The sequence below is a fragment of the Cynoglossus semilaevis genome, chromosome 1, assembly GCF_000523025.1.
Source record: "Cynoglossus semilaevis isolate Cse_v1.0 chromosome 1, Cse_v1.0, whole genome shotgun sequence".
Taxonomy (NCBI): Eukaryota; Metazoa; Chordata; class Actinopteri; order Pleuronectiformes; family Cynoglossidae; genus Cynoglossus; species Cynoglossus semilaevis.
In genome coordinates, this window is record NC_024307.1 from 20,208,350 (window position 1) to 20,224,528 (window position 16,179).

A 16,179-nucleotide genomic window follows, 5' to 3' on the forward strand; every position below is an offset into this window, starting at 1 on the left:
GACGAATAAAGGACTTCCTAATCTTAATCTTCTTAATTTCACTCTCTTTGACTCCTTTACTGTCACATCAATCTGATGGAGATTAGTACTGTTTTCTATGTTTTGATTTGACAGCCAAACAATGTTGTACCTCAAGTCCTCTGATCTGACGGTACTCCTCCACCATTTGCTCTATGTTGGTCACCAGACCAGACTCGTATCGCCAGTTGACTTCAAACAGCTCTCTGACCAACACGCCGTCCAAGCGCAGGTTGACTCTCAGAGAATCGATTTCTAACATCTGTAAAACATTCAGAGGTTCAACACTGGCCGTGTGAAGATAAAAAAAAAAAATCAAAGTTTGAAGTTTGTTTTTGTTTTCATTTAGGACCTTCAGAATAAATCAGTTCTCAAGACAAAACTTGAGGTTTTGATTTTCTCTAATTCAGACCATTTGGTGATCAATCATAAAGCACAAGAAAAACATACGCTCAAGTCCTGTGTGAGGTAAACTTCCTGAAATGGTTTATTTTGTATCTTTCCTGGTCCAAGAGTGGTAGCAACTGCCTGTTGAAGAAAGGAAAATCATGACAGGATATTTTAGTCTTAAGATCTCTGGTTATCACGACTGGATGGTACAGCACTTATAAAAGGTTTCATAAAATCTAAGTTGATAGCTCATGATAGTAAAGTTTTTGTCTTGTTATCAAGCTGCTCTGCTCCTCTAGAGGAGCGACTGACCTCCAATAACATTCCATCTAACGAGACATTAACAACATTTGTTTCTTTATCACATACCTTCACAATCTCCTTCATGGTGTTTTTGGCAGAGTCCACAGCTAACAAGTAATAAGGCTCAGGCTGATGTTTAATGACCTCGTGAATAACACTTTAAAAAAGGACATTAAAGAAGCATATTAAATTAATCATTCAGATGCTGTTAGATATTTTCATGAGCAAAACAAAGAGCTCAACCTGGTCAAAGGTTGGCACAAGTGTACGTGTGTGTGTGTTTGTGTGTGTTTGTGTTTGTCAAACCTTGCTAAATCAACAATGTGAATTGTTGGAATGGTGTTGTTGCCTTCACCAAACACGGGTATTTCATTTTCTCGACCAAGCCATGATGTCTGTAGAGACAAGTTTGTATTGAAGAAAAGGTTTTTATTCGAAACATTATGGGGTTTTTTATATTCGTGAACAGTATGTAACAGTATATTGTATACAGTATATAAGTATTTCATCGTAGGATTCTATGTTTAGGTCGTATGAGCAATTTATTTTTGCAATTCTTACCTTGAAAAAGTAGTGAAAGACCTGCTCTCCCATTCCATACTGAAGTCCCGACACAACCACATACGTTGAGAATAGTGATCTGTCCTACAAGCAACAGCAGCACACTGTGAGCGTACAGCTTTTCTGTGTTGAATACAGCCAATCAGATATCGATAACTCACATTTTTGCCTACTTTAACCACCATCCTCTCCAGGTCATAATGTGGCTTGAAGTTCGGATGTGGTCTTCTCTTTAGGAAATCATGATCAGTGAATGGAAACACCAGCTCATTCTGTTGGAAAATAAAAATGTTATTGAACTGTTACGGTCCTGTATAGTACACTTTGAAACCTTTTAGTAGAAAACATCAAGTATAATGTTACATGTAGTAGGTGTTGTTTTTTGCTAACTTTATAGTTTTTTTGGCTAACTTCATAGATGTTGTTTTTTGCTAACTTTGTAGGATTTTTTACTTACTTCAATGTTTTGTTTTGTTGCTTTCTTTATAATTTTTGACAGACCTTATATTTGTTGTTTTTCTTCTAACTTTATAGTTTTTGACTAACTTCATAGTTGCTGTTTTATGCTAACTCTATAGGGTTTTTTTGGTTACCTTAATAGGTGTACCTTGCAATTATCTAATTAGGGATTTGAGACCATGCATATGGATAAGCATCATATATAAAAGACTTTTCTGAAATGTTTGTTAGTTAATCGGAATGTTTACGCTTTAAACAAGTGAATGTACTCTCAGCTTGGTGGCCACTCACAGGACCTGGCTTGATGCAAACCCACGTCAACACAGTGGAGATGAGGATAAACGTCTTTGGTCCAGAAAACTGTGCTATGTCCTTGTGAAGTGCTGCAATCATAACACATGACACAAGAATTACTGCTTGATTTATTAGTTACTTAGTAGTACAACTGTATTGTGACTGTAGCTGTCAGGTGTGGGAGGAGCCAAGCCTGCTTCAGCTGCAGGCAACTAAAAGGCATTTTATTGGACTAGGAAAAACTTAATTCATTTAGGATAGTTTTCGTTGATAACAAAAAGTACGTGATCAAAAGTAAAAAAGCTAAAAACACATTTCTGGCATATTGTGTATGTTATACATAATGTTATATATGTTATAATATGACATAATGTTCTAATATTCTGCACATGGTTTTAATGGTTGCGATCTACTTACCCGTTAGAGCCCACATGGCCTCCTCCACCTGGTCCTCATGTTGGCTGATATTATAGATGATGACATCAGACTCCAACAGTTTTGGAAGAAGCTCATCTCTGTTCAGACCCTTACAAACAATTTACAATGAAATGATATTAAAAATAAGGTCCATGTGTCAATAGGCTCTTAGAAAACAAATACTTACAAAATATTCTTCCAGCATGAATAATCTGTTTTCATCCGATTTCTCAGAAACAGTCCCGACAATCTGCAGCGCTCCTGGCAACTTAAGATCAACCTTGTCCTTCTCTATATCTATTTCAGCATCAACAAGTAATTTACCTGTAGGGTCACACAAGAACTGCAAAGACAGTAGCTATTAGTACCATAAGTGCTACATAACATGTACAAACATTACAGTAAGAGTAGCGGTGGCAATGGTCAAAGCACCAGAAGAAAATAAGACAGATATTAATCATTATCGATCTAAAATCTCTCACAGTCACGTCAATCTGCTTATCAGCGGGAGACTAATTTACTGCCATGATCAACTTAACTGTGAGATATGCTATAAACAGAGACATTATCGCCTCAGCAACTGCAGCCCATGGCAAGCTGGAGGAGAAAAAGAAAGTATCGGATTGATATCGGTATTGGCAGATCAGTATCGGTCAGGTCAAAGTTGTATCGGGCTATCCTTCGTACTACAGTACTATATATATATATTTTTTACCCTGGCAATGTATCCAGATGAGTAGGAGTCTGCGTTGTTAATGAAAACCCGTTTGGGGGGCCGTATCAGTGCCTCCAGTCTCAGATCCCCCAGTCTACCTCGGGAACGGGCAGCTGTGAAATTTCTGAATTTCTTCATTGTGGTTTATACAGGCTGGCTTTGTTTTTCCTTCTTTGATGGTGCTTCGCAAAGTTATTGCATAAAATGTCTTTCTCTACAGCTGCCTCTGCATGTGCTGCTTCTTCCAAATATACTTGGTCCTGGTTGTTCGCTACATCTTGTATTTTTCCCTGTCTCCATCAAACAAAGTTAATTATTCAACACCAGAAATAAATCCTGGTTAGATGGATCATCAACACAAGGGTAGTTTAGTTTGAAAATTAAATATATTGTCTTTGTAGCTAACTCAATGAACGTCGGTTGTAAATAATTTTATTTTGTTTTTATTTTAACTCAACTTAACTATTGTAAATAATTTTATTTTGTTTTTATTTACATCTTTCACTACAGACCCCAGTTGGGATGTGAAGTGTCTTGGCTGTACTGCATGACTATAGAATTATCTACAGTTTAATCTTTGTTGCTGTTTCTTGACTACTTCTCCATCCAATTCTTCTCCAACTACTTTACCTACTGTCCTGGCAAACAAAAAATAAATAATAGATTAAATAAGTGGAGACCAATGTGGGATGATGTCACCAGGCTCTCATCATGTGATCTTTCCCTTCATGCACATTGATTCTCTCTTCATTTTTACATATTTCCACATGTTTTCTTCACCAGGATGCTTTTATGACACAGCCCAAACAACAACAGTCACAACAACAGTCAGTGAGACAACAAGCAGGATGGACAACATCTTGCAGTTTTGCCACCAGAATTTCCTTTTGAGCTTAGTTGCTCTAATCTTGAAACAATATGCTCCGGATTTCAGTGCATCCGATCTGTCCACCAGTTCAGAGATCTTCTGATCTCGTTGCAGAACCTTGTCAACATTTGCAGACACGATATCCACCAGCTCGTACACCTGGGCCTGAGTGTCCTGTAAACACTTGTCGACTGCAGCTGTGTTATAGTCCTGTCCAGTTAAAGCTGTCATTGTGAGAGAAGATTTCTTCAAATAAACCCCAGAACCAATCGCCTGGTGGTCAAGTTGAAGACTGTGGTTTCTTCTGTGGATAATGAAGTTCTGGTGAAATGTCACAGCCCCATGGATTTCCACTGGTTCACTGGAGTTCTGGTGCTAATCATCAGTTGGCTTCTCTATTTATTCTACTGCTTCATCTTGTCCTTTGAATCCTTTGAATTATTATACTTATGTCAGCTTCGTGTGTTGATTCTACGTCCACAGTGAACAGTCTTTGGGGGTGGCACTAGCTAAGATATTAGTGTGGGGTTCTTACACACTGGGTTTGATTTCAGATGTTTTACGGCTTCTACGACATGGACATTACAATGTAAGCGCTGTCGCACCAAATTATAATACTTGGGGTTGAAGGTTGAAAAACAGTAATTTGTCAATAGGCGTTGAGCCCAGAGCCTGTAAAATTTGATGAATGTCCCATCAATATTTGGTTATTGATTAATTTGTCTTCTTTTTCTTTTACATTTTCCATGTATTTATTTCTTAGTTGTCTCTGAATCTAGAGCAGCTTGATTTGACAACTTTGCCATTCTACACTCTTAGGATCATGTTTTTTATGGCATCATGTTGTCTTATATATGTATACTTGGCTGTTATAGCATTCTGAATTAGCTGCCCGATTCACTTAAGCGATAAGGACCTACAGTGTACAGTATATGTTACAGAACTAAACTGTGCCTCCCCAGGAAAGTTGTTGTAAAACAGAAAACTAGCTTGAATCACGTTCCACAGGGTTTTCCCGCCTTTGGTACAATATTAGACATTTATCACCAGTAATAATGTAGCCTAGTTCGTTTAAGCCTTTAAGCCTTACTGCTTTGTGCCAGATTACACGTTGTTGTATTCATATAAACAAATGTCCAAATGTTCAAACAAATGCGCTGGTTAAATAAACTGATAACACAACATTTCTTGATACTCGCTGGGCATGACTAAAGCATGAATGCTGTGTACTGTATACTGTATGTACTACTGCGTATACTACTGTACACTAAGCGCTGAAGGCTTCTTCGTGGCATCACCATCGAGATACGTTTACGTTTAACTTTTCAGCGAATTTACCTCAGCGATGTATCTGGACGAGTAGGAGTCTACGTTGTTTATGAAAACTCGTGTCGGTGACTCCTCCATTTTCAATCTTTAATGCTGGATGGATAGCTGTTGTTGTTGTCGTCTCACTGTTGCCATAGAAACCATCTGCGACCCTGTGCATGTGTTGAGGCGTCGCAAAGAAGGACGCGCTAGTTCGGCGCCATCATGTTGTTATCTTGATCTGTTTGAGATTGTTTCAGGTGTAATGTCTGCAGCATAAATCTTCACAAGAACAAATGTGCATAGAACAACAAGTTAGCCGAACATACGTCGACTTTCATTTGTTCCCATTTATCTAACAAAACAAGCTGATGTCAGATACTTTAATTTTATGTGATATCAGATCATTTATTCAGAATCTTTCTCAAATCATTCCAAAACACAGTTAGCCACAAGTAATCCAAAGGGTGTTAAATTAGTTAAGCCTTCATTGGTTGTAAACAATTCGTGAAACTCAGTCTTATAGACTGTGTTCATACTGATGAAGATTGTTCTGTTTATGGCAAGGTGATAAGATTTATATTACCATCCCTACAATTTTCCCTTGTAGCCTATCAACTTCATCATAATGCATAAATTACAGTATAAAAATACAGTGCACAATTACAGCAGCAATTTTAAAAGTGATATGTGGATTTCACATCATGTTTATCATCATTTATACTTCTGCTTGTTTAGTTCTCAATGAAAGTGAAAAAAATGCAGTGAAAGTGAGCAAACCCAGTCTTTGGTTAAATCTATGCCTTCATTAATCAAAGTAATGAATGTATACATACTAAGGCTGGCTCGATACAACTTCATAACAATACTTTGAGCATCTGCTGATACCAATGTCCCCGTTTAAGGCATCTCATGAAAAGTTGACTATTTGGTCTTGGGTATCGGACCAGACGGGCTATGGTTGTGTTGATATACGATCCCCGATATTTTCCAATATGGACGCGATGCCGATCCTAGTATATACTCATATTGACGAAAAAAATCTTGCTGTAGAAGAACTATTGTGCCACCACAGCAAAGTTATCAAACTGAGCAAGTTCAAAGGAGCGTGTTCCGATGGCAGCCCAACCATTCTTTGGAGTCAAAACCACAGCATTCTTCCAAAGCAGATATCCATTCAGCTTTCCTGACGCATACTGACCCTGCAAAAAGAAAACATTTAGCTTACAGCGGTGTGACCTTGTCAGTGTTCAAAACACGGATGTGTAATACTCAACAAAAAATATGCAGCCAATTTGCAAACGGCCCCTTTAAAAGCAATAGTATGAGAAAAGACTGATATGAAGAGGTGAACCAACTCCTACCTCCACAGTCAGTGACAAGGTGTACCATCTATATTCATGTGTGCCAGCCTGACCCTCGGCCAGGACTCTCTCACCAGCTAATAATAAGAAACGACACAACAAACAGGAACACATATTGATAAGGATATCATTACAACACAAAACATTGACATTATTTATGGCTCATGGGTTTAAAATGCATGGCTCATATCTAAATGAATGTCATTGGAAATTGCTGGTTAACACTCTAGCCCTAGAGTAAGGCCACCTGTAAAGGTCAACCTTAAAGACATGGTTTTTTCTGCAAAGACTTTGCAAGTTCTCCCCATTTCTGTGAGTTTTCTATTGGTTCTCTGGTTTCTACCCAGAGTCTAAAAAAACGGAGCTTTGGGATCAGGAGGGTCACCAGGTCTTGATCCAACTTAAAATGTAACTTGTGGCACCACGGTCTGTAGCCCATAAACTGAGACATGGTGAGAGTATTGATACTGACCAAGGTCATTGGTAACTCTGTAGGTGCCGTCTGTAAACACCCAGAAAAAAACTCCTTCCGCTCCACGCACGAATCCGCCTCCTTTGTTCACACGAGCTGCAACGTACGCACCGCCAGTATTGCTCTTCTCCATGTAGACGTCACACGTCACTGTTATGTTCTGCCTTCAGCCAAACACAAACAGACATCACAAGGAACTCTTTTGCTGAGGGTGGGGGGATTACATTTGTACAAATACATACAAAATAAGTACAAAATCTCACCATTTATGGTCGCCTAAGACGCTGATTGTCTGGTCAGCGTCTGCCACCCATGTTACGGGTCTCTGGGTAACAACCTGTCGTAGGGTAAAGATGTGAGGCCCGGGATCTGTCAGGTTGATGTGGTACTCAAACACACCTGTCTGGTCAGCAAAGTTTGGAGCTTCAGTGAAGGGAGGATTCCCTTTATGGTGGATTAAGTAAAAAGATAAGAGAGTAAGAAGGTTATAATAATGATAATACATGTATATTTATATTTACATATTTTTTACTTTTTGGTGGAGCACTCATTACAATCAACATGTCTTTTTGGTGGAGCACTCATTACAATCAACATGGAGACTTTTTTGTAAGTAAAAGTGACATGCAACAGTGATACATGATAAGGTAATTTTCTTTTTTGTTCTTTTTTGACACATTAAGAGAACAAAAATGTTCAGAATAGAATCAACATGTCAAGGTTACTTACGAACACTAAAGTCATCCTTGTAGGATTTTGGGAAGGTGGCTGAAGCAGGTGGGTCAGAATAGCTGCCTTTCTGTCCTGTGGTAAGTGTGGTGAGCGTGTAAACCTCATCTTCATCCAGATCTAAGGTGAACGATCCGTTCAGCAGCTGACACGGGCAACATGTGAAAGACAATTTGTTTAATGGAGAAGCAGAACACAGTGTGAAAGTATTGTATGTTCTAACCGTGAACCCACTGTTTTACCTTCACTGGAGCTAGCTTCTCAAAAAAGGAGGGTCTCTTGGTCTCAAAGTTAAACTGGGACCTCCATACTTGGAGTTTCTTGATGTTAGCCTGTTAAAGAGAAAAAGAAAACTCTAAGACATGTTAGAAAACACAAACCAAACTGAAGGGAACTAGGGATATGTAACAGAGGAACTCACAAAGGATCCCTGGAGCTGGAAGGTTGCTTTCTGTGGTGTGACTTTATATGGAAGCAGTGGGGGTCTGATGCATACAGAATGATTGTGAGTCTGCACTGGGGGAAAAACAAGCCGACATGTTGAAAAGCTCCCTCTTTTACATTTCTTTAAGAATCAGGGAAATCAGTGACAAAGTTATACGTAAAATATTGTTGTTTTTTTTTAAAAAGGCAAAAGTCAAACATGCCATTGTTTCTATTTTTTTAAAAAAAAAGACAAAAGTCAAACATGCCATTGTTTCTATGACAACAGTGAGATTTCCTTCTCCGTCAGTCAGGGCAACATAACTCCCTCCTTGGTCCAAGTGTCCAACAGTCTGGAGGTAGGTCCATCCTGGCTGTGTAAACTGTGTGGTATGGGCTACAGGAAAAACAACACCACAGGATACGGTCAAGGAGATTGACCTCTCTAATAATGTAACTCAGCAGCAAGAATACTGACATATACTGTATATTGTTTGGCCAATCAACACCACTTGTTGGCACTAGTAATTAGTTAATTAACAGGACAGAGGAGTGATGCCAAAAATCTGCTTTAATACATGAGAATGTTTTTTTTGTTTTTTTTACAGTCGATGTAGTAACATAGTACAGACATTACATGCATGTGGGGGGGGGGGTCCTCCTCTTACATTTCAGTTCAGCTCCTTAACTTGATTTTCCACCGTAGGTCTGAACTCACATACTGTTCATCAGTACCTATAGTACAGACATTACATGCATGTGGGGGGGGGGTCCTCCTCTTACATTGGAGTTCAGCTCCTTAACTTGATTTTCCACCGTAGGTCTGAACTCACATACTGTTCATCAGTACCTATGTCACACACCTACATACACTAACACAGTACATGGGAATGATGGAAAAAAACCGAGGACCCGCTGTAATAGTGTAATGTTAACAGTCTTTAAGTAAACAGAAAAAAATACTTAAAAATATTCACTCTAACAAAAGAAAAAGATGAAGAATAGGACAGAGGACACGCTGCTCTTTACAGACCTGTGATCCAGATGGGAGATTCCACTGCGTAGTAGCCACTCCATGGCTCATTAGCTGTCATCAGCCCATCTCTGCCAAACGGTAGCTCATTGTAGTAGCTGGCCACAAGATTCCAGGCGATAGTGCTGCAAGAAGATTCATGATTAGCATCTGGACATCGCCCAACAGCCTATGATCAGATACTTTTATCAACGGCACTAGATATCTGTGGTCCTGGGACACACTTGTGTATCATAGAAATCAAATAATACGGTAAATGGTCCAAAAGTTGTTGTTTTTTTGCAGTAAATTGCTCTTTCGTCCCTAATGTAAACAAACTAAAAAAGCCAAACATGTTAGCTGCATTAGCAGCCACATCTACTAGCCTGTGGGCTCAATTCAGCCACTATCAGTATCATAAACATCAAATAATAAATGGTCCAAAAGTTTGTTTTTTGCAGTAAATTGCTCTTTCGTCCTGAACGTTTCTTGAGTTCAATAAAGTCGATCTGTTCCACATGTGTATGGTCGACTCACGCGGTCATGTTTCCGTTGACGTAGTTCTGGTTGAGAATACGTGCCCAGCATCCTCCTCCAATGGCATTATTGAAGGTGCTGTAGTCCTCTGACGACCAAAGTGTTTTCTGAGTCTGTAAGGCCTCCGGTATAGTGGTGGTGCCTGGGTAGTGGGCACTGCAGGTTTAAAAATGAGAGAGAGAGGGAGAGAAATAATTTAGGAAACAGTTGACAACATATGTCCTAATAAAAATGCAAATAAAAACTTAGTATTAGTACATAATACCTTTTCATATACACAGTATCTTCTCCTACGTGTCACGTGGTCGGTCCCATTATGACCTCCACTCCCAGGCTTTTATTACCTACAGTGTCCCTGCCGTGTGACAAATCTAGGCTAAAAGGCATTTTTTACTCCACACTCTTTAACTTGGAACACTTTGCACCAAGACTTTTTTCTGCTGCTCATCTGAAACTACAATGGAACCACCACAATAATAAAGTTTTTACTGACTGTGTGTCACTGGATGTGACCAGCAGTTGATCCTTGTAAAATCAAGGTTGGTAAAAGGAAGTGTAGAAGAAGAGGACGTGTTATGATGGCCAATCAAGTGTGAGTGCTAGCTCATGGCTCACAAAACGATGCAAACACAGGTTCCGCCTCATGATCTCTCTTTAAACTACTTTCAAACTGTTAGTCACATATTTGTTGTTATGCCTCATGACACAATATGACGAGATCATCAATCGTGTCCCACACATTAGCATTTATTAGCACACTCTGACGAGATTCAGGCATTATATTATAGTTTCAATATCGAAGGAAAAAGTGATACTGACTTGTACAAATACTATGTCATTTACATTATTAATCAGGCCAAACATGTTATCAGACATCCTTTTTTTTATAAGGCATTAGTATCAAGTCAAAACATGTACATGTAAACCAAGCTCTGAAGGATCCTACCCTATCACATCTACAGCTCGGCTCAGCTCAGGGTCGAGCAGCAGAGACCGGGCAACAGGCTGCCACAGGTTGTCACTGGCTATGATCCTGATGTTCTCCAGTCCGTTTTTATCCAGAGTGTACCGCAGCAGCTAGTACAGTCAGTCACAGCCGCACAGGAAGCATCAAGGACAGAGATATGAATACTCAGATCTTCATTTGTTTTATTTACAGAAAAGGTTTCATATCTAAGGTTGTAGGAATAATGGGGAAAAGTACAGGAAGTCAAGACGATAACAACCTGAGTGACCAATAATAATGACTGTTCTAGTGTATGATGTGTTTATATGCAGGATAGAATATGATGTCACCACTGTGTTAGCGTAGGTGAGAGACATAGGTACTGATGTACAGTATGTGAGTTCCGACCGCACCGTAGAAACAGAACTCTGATGTAAGTTGAGAACCCTGTGTGCACAATAAACAGCTGTCCTGGGGAGACCAGTAGGCACCAGAAGCATCTCAATGTCAAAGCGTGTGGTCGTCCAGATGTACTGCAGCTGACACAACATAACAAAACCCTTCAACTCCTCCCTCCAACCGAAAGGAAAAGCAGCCACAAACATTGAGCTCAAGGTTACATTAGTACCACAGTCGTTGCAGTTGGAGCAACAGAAGGAAATGAAACCCCACTATCCCTTGTTATCCCTCAGTACCCTCTGACTGAGGAGAAAATGATGTCCACATACTGGACCTTACGGTCAAATATGTGACAATTAAAGTCCAAAGTAAAGACCCATACTAAAAGATTTTTGAACTTCTACTGCTTTGAGGGTCCATTTTAGCCCACATTACTTTACTTACCCAATCACCTGAACAGAATAATTGAGGGCTGAGTCAGCGAGCATAGTTTCTGCGATCGTCCAACCACCATCTGCTGCGATGATGCCAACATCAGTTAGGTCAACTTTATCCAGAGTTTCCCGGAGAACCTTGAGAACAAAGACATGCTCTCAGAAGAACCCAGCTTGATGTCTGTGGCTTCTCTTCCTCTTTACCCACAATGCCCTTGTTTAGATTAGCAGGGTAGATCGGTCAGAAGCATGAATATGTCTCGTCTGGAAAAATCTAATTAGTCCCCAAAGAAGAAGAAGAAGAAGAAGAATGGTGCAGTTCATCAGATACAAAGCCACCTGGCTGCAGATGAGCTTCTGCTGCACGCTAGCCCCCCAGGACGCTATGACCAGTTTGTGTCATACCAAGAAAAAACAACTTCAGAATAATGTTGCTGGTTGTCATCAGCATCTTTATGATCTATGTCTACGGTGAATAATATAAAGGGTTTTTGGATAGTATTTAACTTGTGTTTCATTTAGGACATATGGATTGGGTATTTGTCCATAATAAGACCAATATATGTAGCTGCTGTTAATGTACTTAACCACTGTTAACACATTTAAAATATAAAACAGAACAATAATAAAAAATTAATTAATTAAAGTTACCTTGATGTACTTGCTGTCAAAGTTTCGCTCATTCCAAATCTAGAAAGATTGTATAAAAAACACAAAACTTCATTTTTAATCTGATGGGTAAATGATTCCAACAATGAATAAGTTACAGAAATACCAATGACAATATTCGAATCTGTGGCTCATTAACCAATCAGAAACTCTTTATTGTAGTGTTGCTCTAAAACACTAGGCTTTAAAACACTCTGTCACAATTGTCATTCACCTTACATTATTATCATTCTTCTTCAAAACAAGTGACAGAAGCTTTACATTCATTATGTCTACTTCTAAACATATGCTTGAAATAAATACAAATAATTTTAATTTTTTTAAATTTTATTTAACATCTAAATTTACAAACCTTTTTATTAAAGTTACCTGAGTGACAGAAATAAACAAACAACATTACCATGAGTGAAAATGTCAAAAAGGGATTACTCACCCCAACATACTGAATGTCCAGGTCATGGTATTGCTTGGCACCAAGGATCCAGTTGACCACATACGATGCAGTTATGTCTGGGAAATCATAGGGCCAGTTCTTTCCATTGCCAACCCAACCAGGAAATGCCCATGGTAAACCTACACAGCAAATACACTGTAAGACCAGATTTAGATAGACCCCAGCAGAGGGCGTAATACACTGTTTACCGTGGACCAGTCAATCTCAGAGCAACAAATAGAGACAAACCATTGGTGTCTTTAATTAACCTAGACTCCACTCTGCATGTTAAAACAGTATGACGTTAGAAAATAAAAGCCACCAGGAGCTACGTCGTAAACTGGATCCTCTTACCTATAAGTGTAATGTTTGGGTTTCTCTTCTTAGCCTCTTTCATTAGCCACCATTCATAGCCCCTGAAGTAGTTCTCATCGTTCTCATAGTGCATGTGCGATGGTTCAGTTCCATCTAAAATAGGTCAGTTGAAACAGTGCAGGGAAAGGTTAAGTCAGGAGAGAGCAGAGGAGAGAAGAAGAATAGTAAAACGTCTTCCTCTTATAACTCGATAGGCCTGATCAGATTTTTATATTAATAAACAAAACATTTACATGTGTAAATACTGCTAACACTTTCTATGAAAACATAAATCAGGAGTGACAACACATTGATTGTGATTCAAGTCAAATGTTGTCATTTGTATCTACTGTTCTATTTCATCAAAGTACCTTGACCCTAAAAGACAAATGCACACATGAATTTTCCGGACTTCAACTTCAGCTGAGTGCAGCTCGTGTCAGACATGTCAGGCACAGTAACCACAGAAGCAGAAATACCAGTGAGTACTTGTTACTCACCGGTGGTCTGAGCATCTCCTCCAATCTCCACCTTCAAGATATGTAGTGAAGCTCCAAAATTTGGCTAAATACGGCAGAAAAGACAAAGTTACACACGTGTTCCACAGAGATGTTTTGAAGAGAAACGAACTTTACATCATCTGGTCTCACCTTGAACAGGTAGTCAAGGATCTGGCTGCGGTACGGCTCTGCATAATTCACCAGTAACCGAGATGTGGCCTTAACAGAGTGGAGTGGGGGGAGGGGTAAACAGTGTCATCAAAAAGATGGAATGCTGACATCAGGCCAACTTTTACCATATGATTTATTGTTGAGACATACAGGTGCAGGGAGTAAGTTTAACCATACTGTATATTTAAAAGTAAAAAAACACTGTAAAACACCAAACATTAAATACTCTTCTTGTTCGTCTGTTTGGGTTATAGTGTGATATAGGTCAAACTTTCTTTTCTATATCCCCACCGGAGTTTTACTCTGAACTTGTATTAACCAATGAGTCGAGGAAGTAATACAACGTGTGGACAGCCGCATACCGAGCGTCAATGCGTCACCACGGCAACCTTCGTAACAGTACGGTGTCTGCAATGGATCAATTAAGAGAAGTACAAACACTATAACGCTCAAATGACCAGAACAAATGTAACACATGCATATATACAGCATGTATTTATTCATTTATAAAAAATGTCAGCTTTTGATTTTAAAATTTACACAGGAAATGTTTATTTATGTCTTTATTGTGCAGAAAATCCCACAAATCCCACTTTGGGAATCCCTGATGATATCTTCCACCTGATCAAAGATTCTCCTTTTTTAACAGCAAATCCACTTTGGTGTTTAAAGACCATGACATTTCCTTGAGATATTAAACGTTTGCCAATGTTTGATAATGTGGTTCCGGTTCTATAGTCACCATAATGAATAACATGATGACACGAAGTCTTCTTCACTAAACACAAAACTAACCCAAGACAGATTTAAGTAGATTTAAACTAAATCTGAAGCTAGCAGTTAACAACCGTGTGCCGTATTGAACGTTGACCCAAGACAGATTTAAGTAAAGCTAAATCTGAAGCTAGCAATTAACAACCGTGTGCCGTATTGAACGTTTCGGGAGATTAATCTAAAAACATATTAGTTTACAGTTCATATCCATAAAATGTACTAGTTTTTTGTGGGTGGCTAGTTTATCAGTTAGTAAAAACAGTAGACAATACATATTATTAAAGTACCGACTGACTGAGGTAATACTGTAAACGGAATTTTATTTCACCCCTCTTCAATACAATGGGAGGTAACTTTGAAAGCAGGAAGTGAACAACAACAACAGTGACACACTCACCCCTCCGCCGCTCAAACCTCCTATTCCGTCAAAAACCCTCCCCAGTCCCTTCCGGTCATCCAGGTCGTAGGTGAGGGGCTGTGCACTGGTAAACAGCAGCAGGAGAGAGACAACGAGGACAGACAACACGACCGTTCCCTCCATGTTCTCACCGACTGTAGCGACAGAATGAGTCCTTTTGTGGTCACATGACAACGCTTCCTCGCGGTCACGTGATTAGAAAACTAAAGAAGTATTGTATTTGTATTTAATTGTAGGGATCGTGAATTTGGAATTATACTGAGATTTACAATTTTGAAGACCTTTAATGTTTGATGGAAAACTGTGGGCCTTCAGTTATAGTGAAATGCAATTGTGTTTGTCTGTACTGAACGTGTCGCTCCCATATTTTGGCCTCTGGGTGGTGCTAAGCACGCCTTCTTAAAGCTTTTGTCAATCATTTAAATGCACTGATACAAAGTTGAATGTACATTCAGTCCAGTCCTTGAAAGACAGTTTTTCCAAACGGAAAGGACTGAAAAAAGCAACTTATAATAAAGTATAATGTGGTCCTGAGCTCTATCGTCAGAAAACAACAGACAGACACACAGTGAGCGGCGCTCCCCCAGGTCACTCTAGCATTTTCTTATGTAAATAAAAAGCAATCCAGAGATTTTGTTTTTTACTCTTTAAATGTAATTTATATGTTCATCAAAGTTTAGCTGAGGATCAAAAATAATGCCTAAGAACTTTTATTCAGCGATCTTCTGCATTTTATAATTTTGTATGAAAAAAATGAAAATTTCATTTTACACTTGGTTTTTTAGTTGATTTTCGTAATATATTTACAGGAGATGGCGAACGCAACATGGCGTACATCGAGGATGTCGTTAAACCAGTGCCACCATTTTACTTAATTTCATATGGTTAAATTGTTCAACCAAGCAATGTAGAAACTAAACAAGAGACGGATACTCAATGAATTCTGTAGAGTGTAAAAATTCTAACTTGCTTTTTGTCTTACTGGCATGACCAAATTTACTCATCATATCCACGAACAGCGTTATTATGTTTCTACAGAAAACCAGGTTCACTTGTATTGCAGGGAATGGCCAGTAGCACTGGTCTTGTGTAGAAAAGACAGGTTTAGCAGTTGCATCACTTGACTGCTGAGTATTATGTGGTTCCTGAGGTTTTATTTACAAAAGAGAGAGAGAGAGAGAGAGAGGAACACCAATAATCTGCCTTTTCCG

The 16,179-nt window shown here is 39.0% G+C and overlaps 2 protein-coding genes across 4 annotated transcripts; both read right to left on the minus strand.

Annotated features, from left to right (window-relative positions):
- Positions 1-67: 67 nt before the first annotated feature.
- On the minus strand, positions 68-5,577 carry LOC103384460 (adenylate kinase 7-like). Of its 2 annotated transcripts, none has more exons than XM_025058579.1 (10): positions 5,364-5,577; positions 2,630-2,785; positions 2,443-2,551; positions 2,023-2,114; positions 1,434-1,544; positions 1,273-1,356; positions 1,018-1,106; positions 778-868; positions 469-546; positions 68-280 (listed from the first exon to the last, which is right to left on the minus strand). In XM_025058579.1, the coding sequence occupies exons 1-10, from the start codon at positions 5,430-5,432 to the stop codon at positions 83-85; spliced, it is 1,077 nt and encodes a 358-aa protein (XP_024914347.1). In that variant the 5' UTR covers positions 5,433-5,577; the 3' UTR covers positions 68-82. The 2 variants fall into 2 exon arrangements, with proteins under 2 accessions (XP_024914347.1, XP_008316207.2); XM_008317985.3 differs by lacking the exon at positions 5,364-5,577 and adding an exon at positions 3,158-3,454.
- A 125-nt stretch (positions 5,578-5,702) lies between these two features.
- On the minus strand, positions 5,703-15,140 carry galcb (galactosylceramidase b). Of its 2 annotated transcripts, none has more exons than XM_008317758.3 (17): positions 14,948-15,140; positions 13,756-13,824; positions 13,606-13,669; positions 13,106-13,219; positions 12,752-12,891; positions 12,301-12,339; positions 10,817-10,947; positions 9,871-10,026; positions 9,355-9,479; positions 8,591-8,718; positions 8,320-8,409; positions 8,141-8,230; positions 7,899-8,043; positions 7,433-7,613; positions 7,170-7,333; positions 6,698-6,774; positions 5,703-6,535 (listed from the first exon to the last, which is right to left on the minus strand). In XM_008317758.3, exons 1-17 carry the CDS (start codon positions 15,089-15,091, stop codon positions 6,392-6,394), a joined length of 2,001 nt encoding a protein of 666 aa, XP_008315980.1. In that variant the 5' UTR covers positions 15,092-15,140; the 3' UTR covers positions 5,703-6,391. The 2 variants fall into 2 exon arrangements, with proteins under 2 accessions (XP_008315980.1, XP_008315988.1); XM_008317766.3 differs by lacking the exon at positions 10,817-10,947 and adding an exon at positions 11,660-11,787.
- Positions 15,141-16,179: the final 1,039 nt, after the last annotated feature.

What these genes read in the sequence shown, in the direction of transcription:
- galcb (XM_008317758.3), bottom strand. Translation starts at nt 15,091, where the DNA reads ATGGAGGGAACGGTCGTGTTGTCTGTCCTCGTTGTCTCTCTCCTGCTG. An exon ending in CTGTTGTCATAGAAACAATG is followed by an intron (nt 8,410 to 8,590) that starts GCATGTTTGACT and finishes CCCCCAGTGCAG; the next exon opens with ACTCACAATCATTCTGTATG. An exon ending in CAAGGATGACTTTAGTGTTC is followed by an intron (nt 7,614 to 7,898) that starts GTAAGTAACCTT and finishes TCCACCATAAAG; the next exon opens with GGAATCCTCCCTTCACTGAA.
- LOC103384460 (XM_008317985.3), bottom strand. Translation starts at nt 3,295, where the DNA reads ATGAAGAAATTCAGAAATTTCACAGCTGCCCGTTCCCGAGGTAGACTG. An exon ending in CATCTGGATACATTGCCAGG is followed by an intron (nt 2,786 to 3,157) that starts GTAAAAAATATA and finishes CTGTCTTTGCAG; the next exon opens with TTCTTGTGTGACCCTACAGG. An exon ending in CCATGAAGGAGATTGTGAAG is followed by an intron (nt 547 to 777) that starts GTATGTGATAAA and finishes TTTCTTCAACAG; the next exon opens with GCAGTTGCTACCACTCTTGG.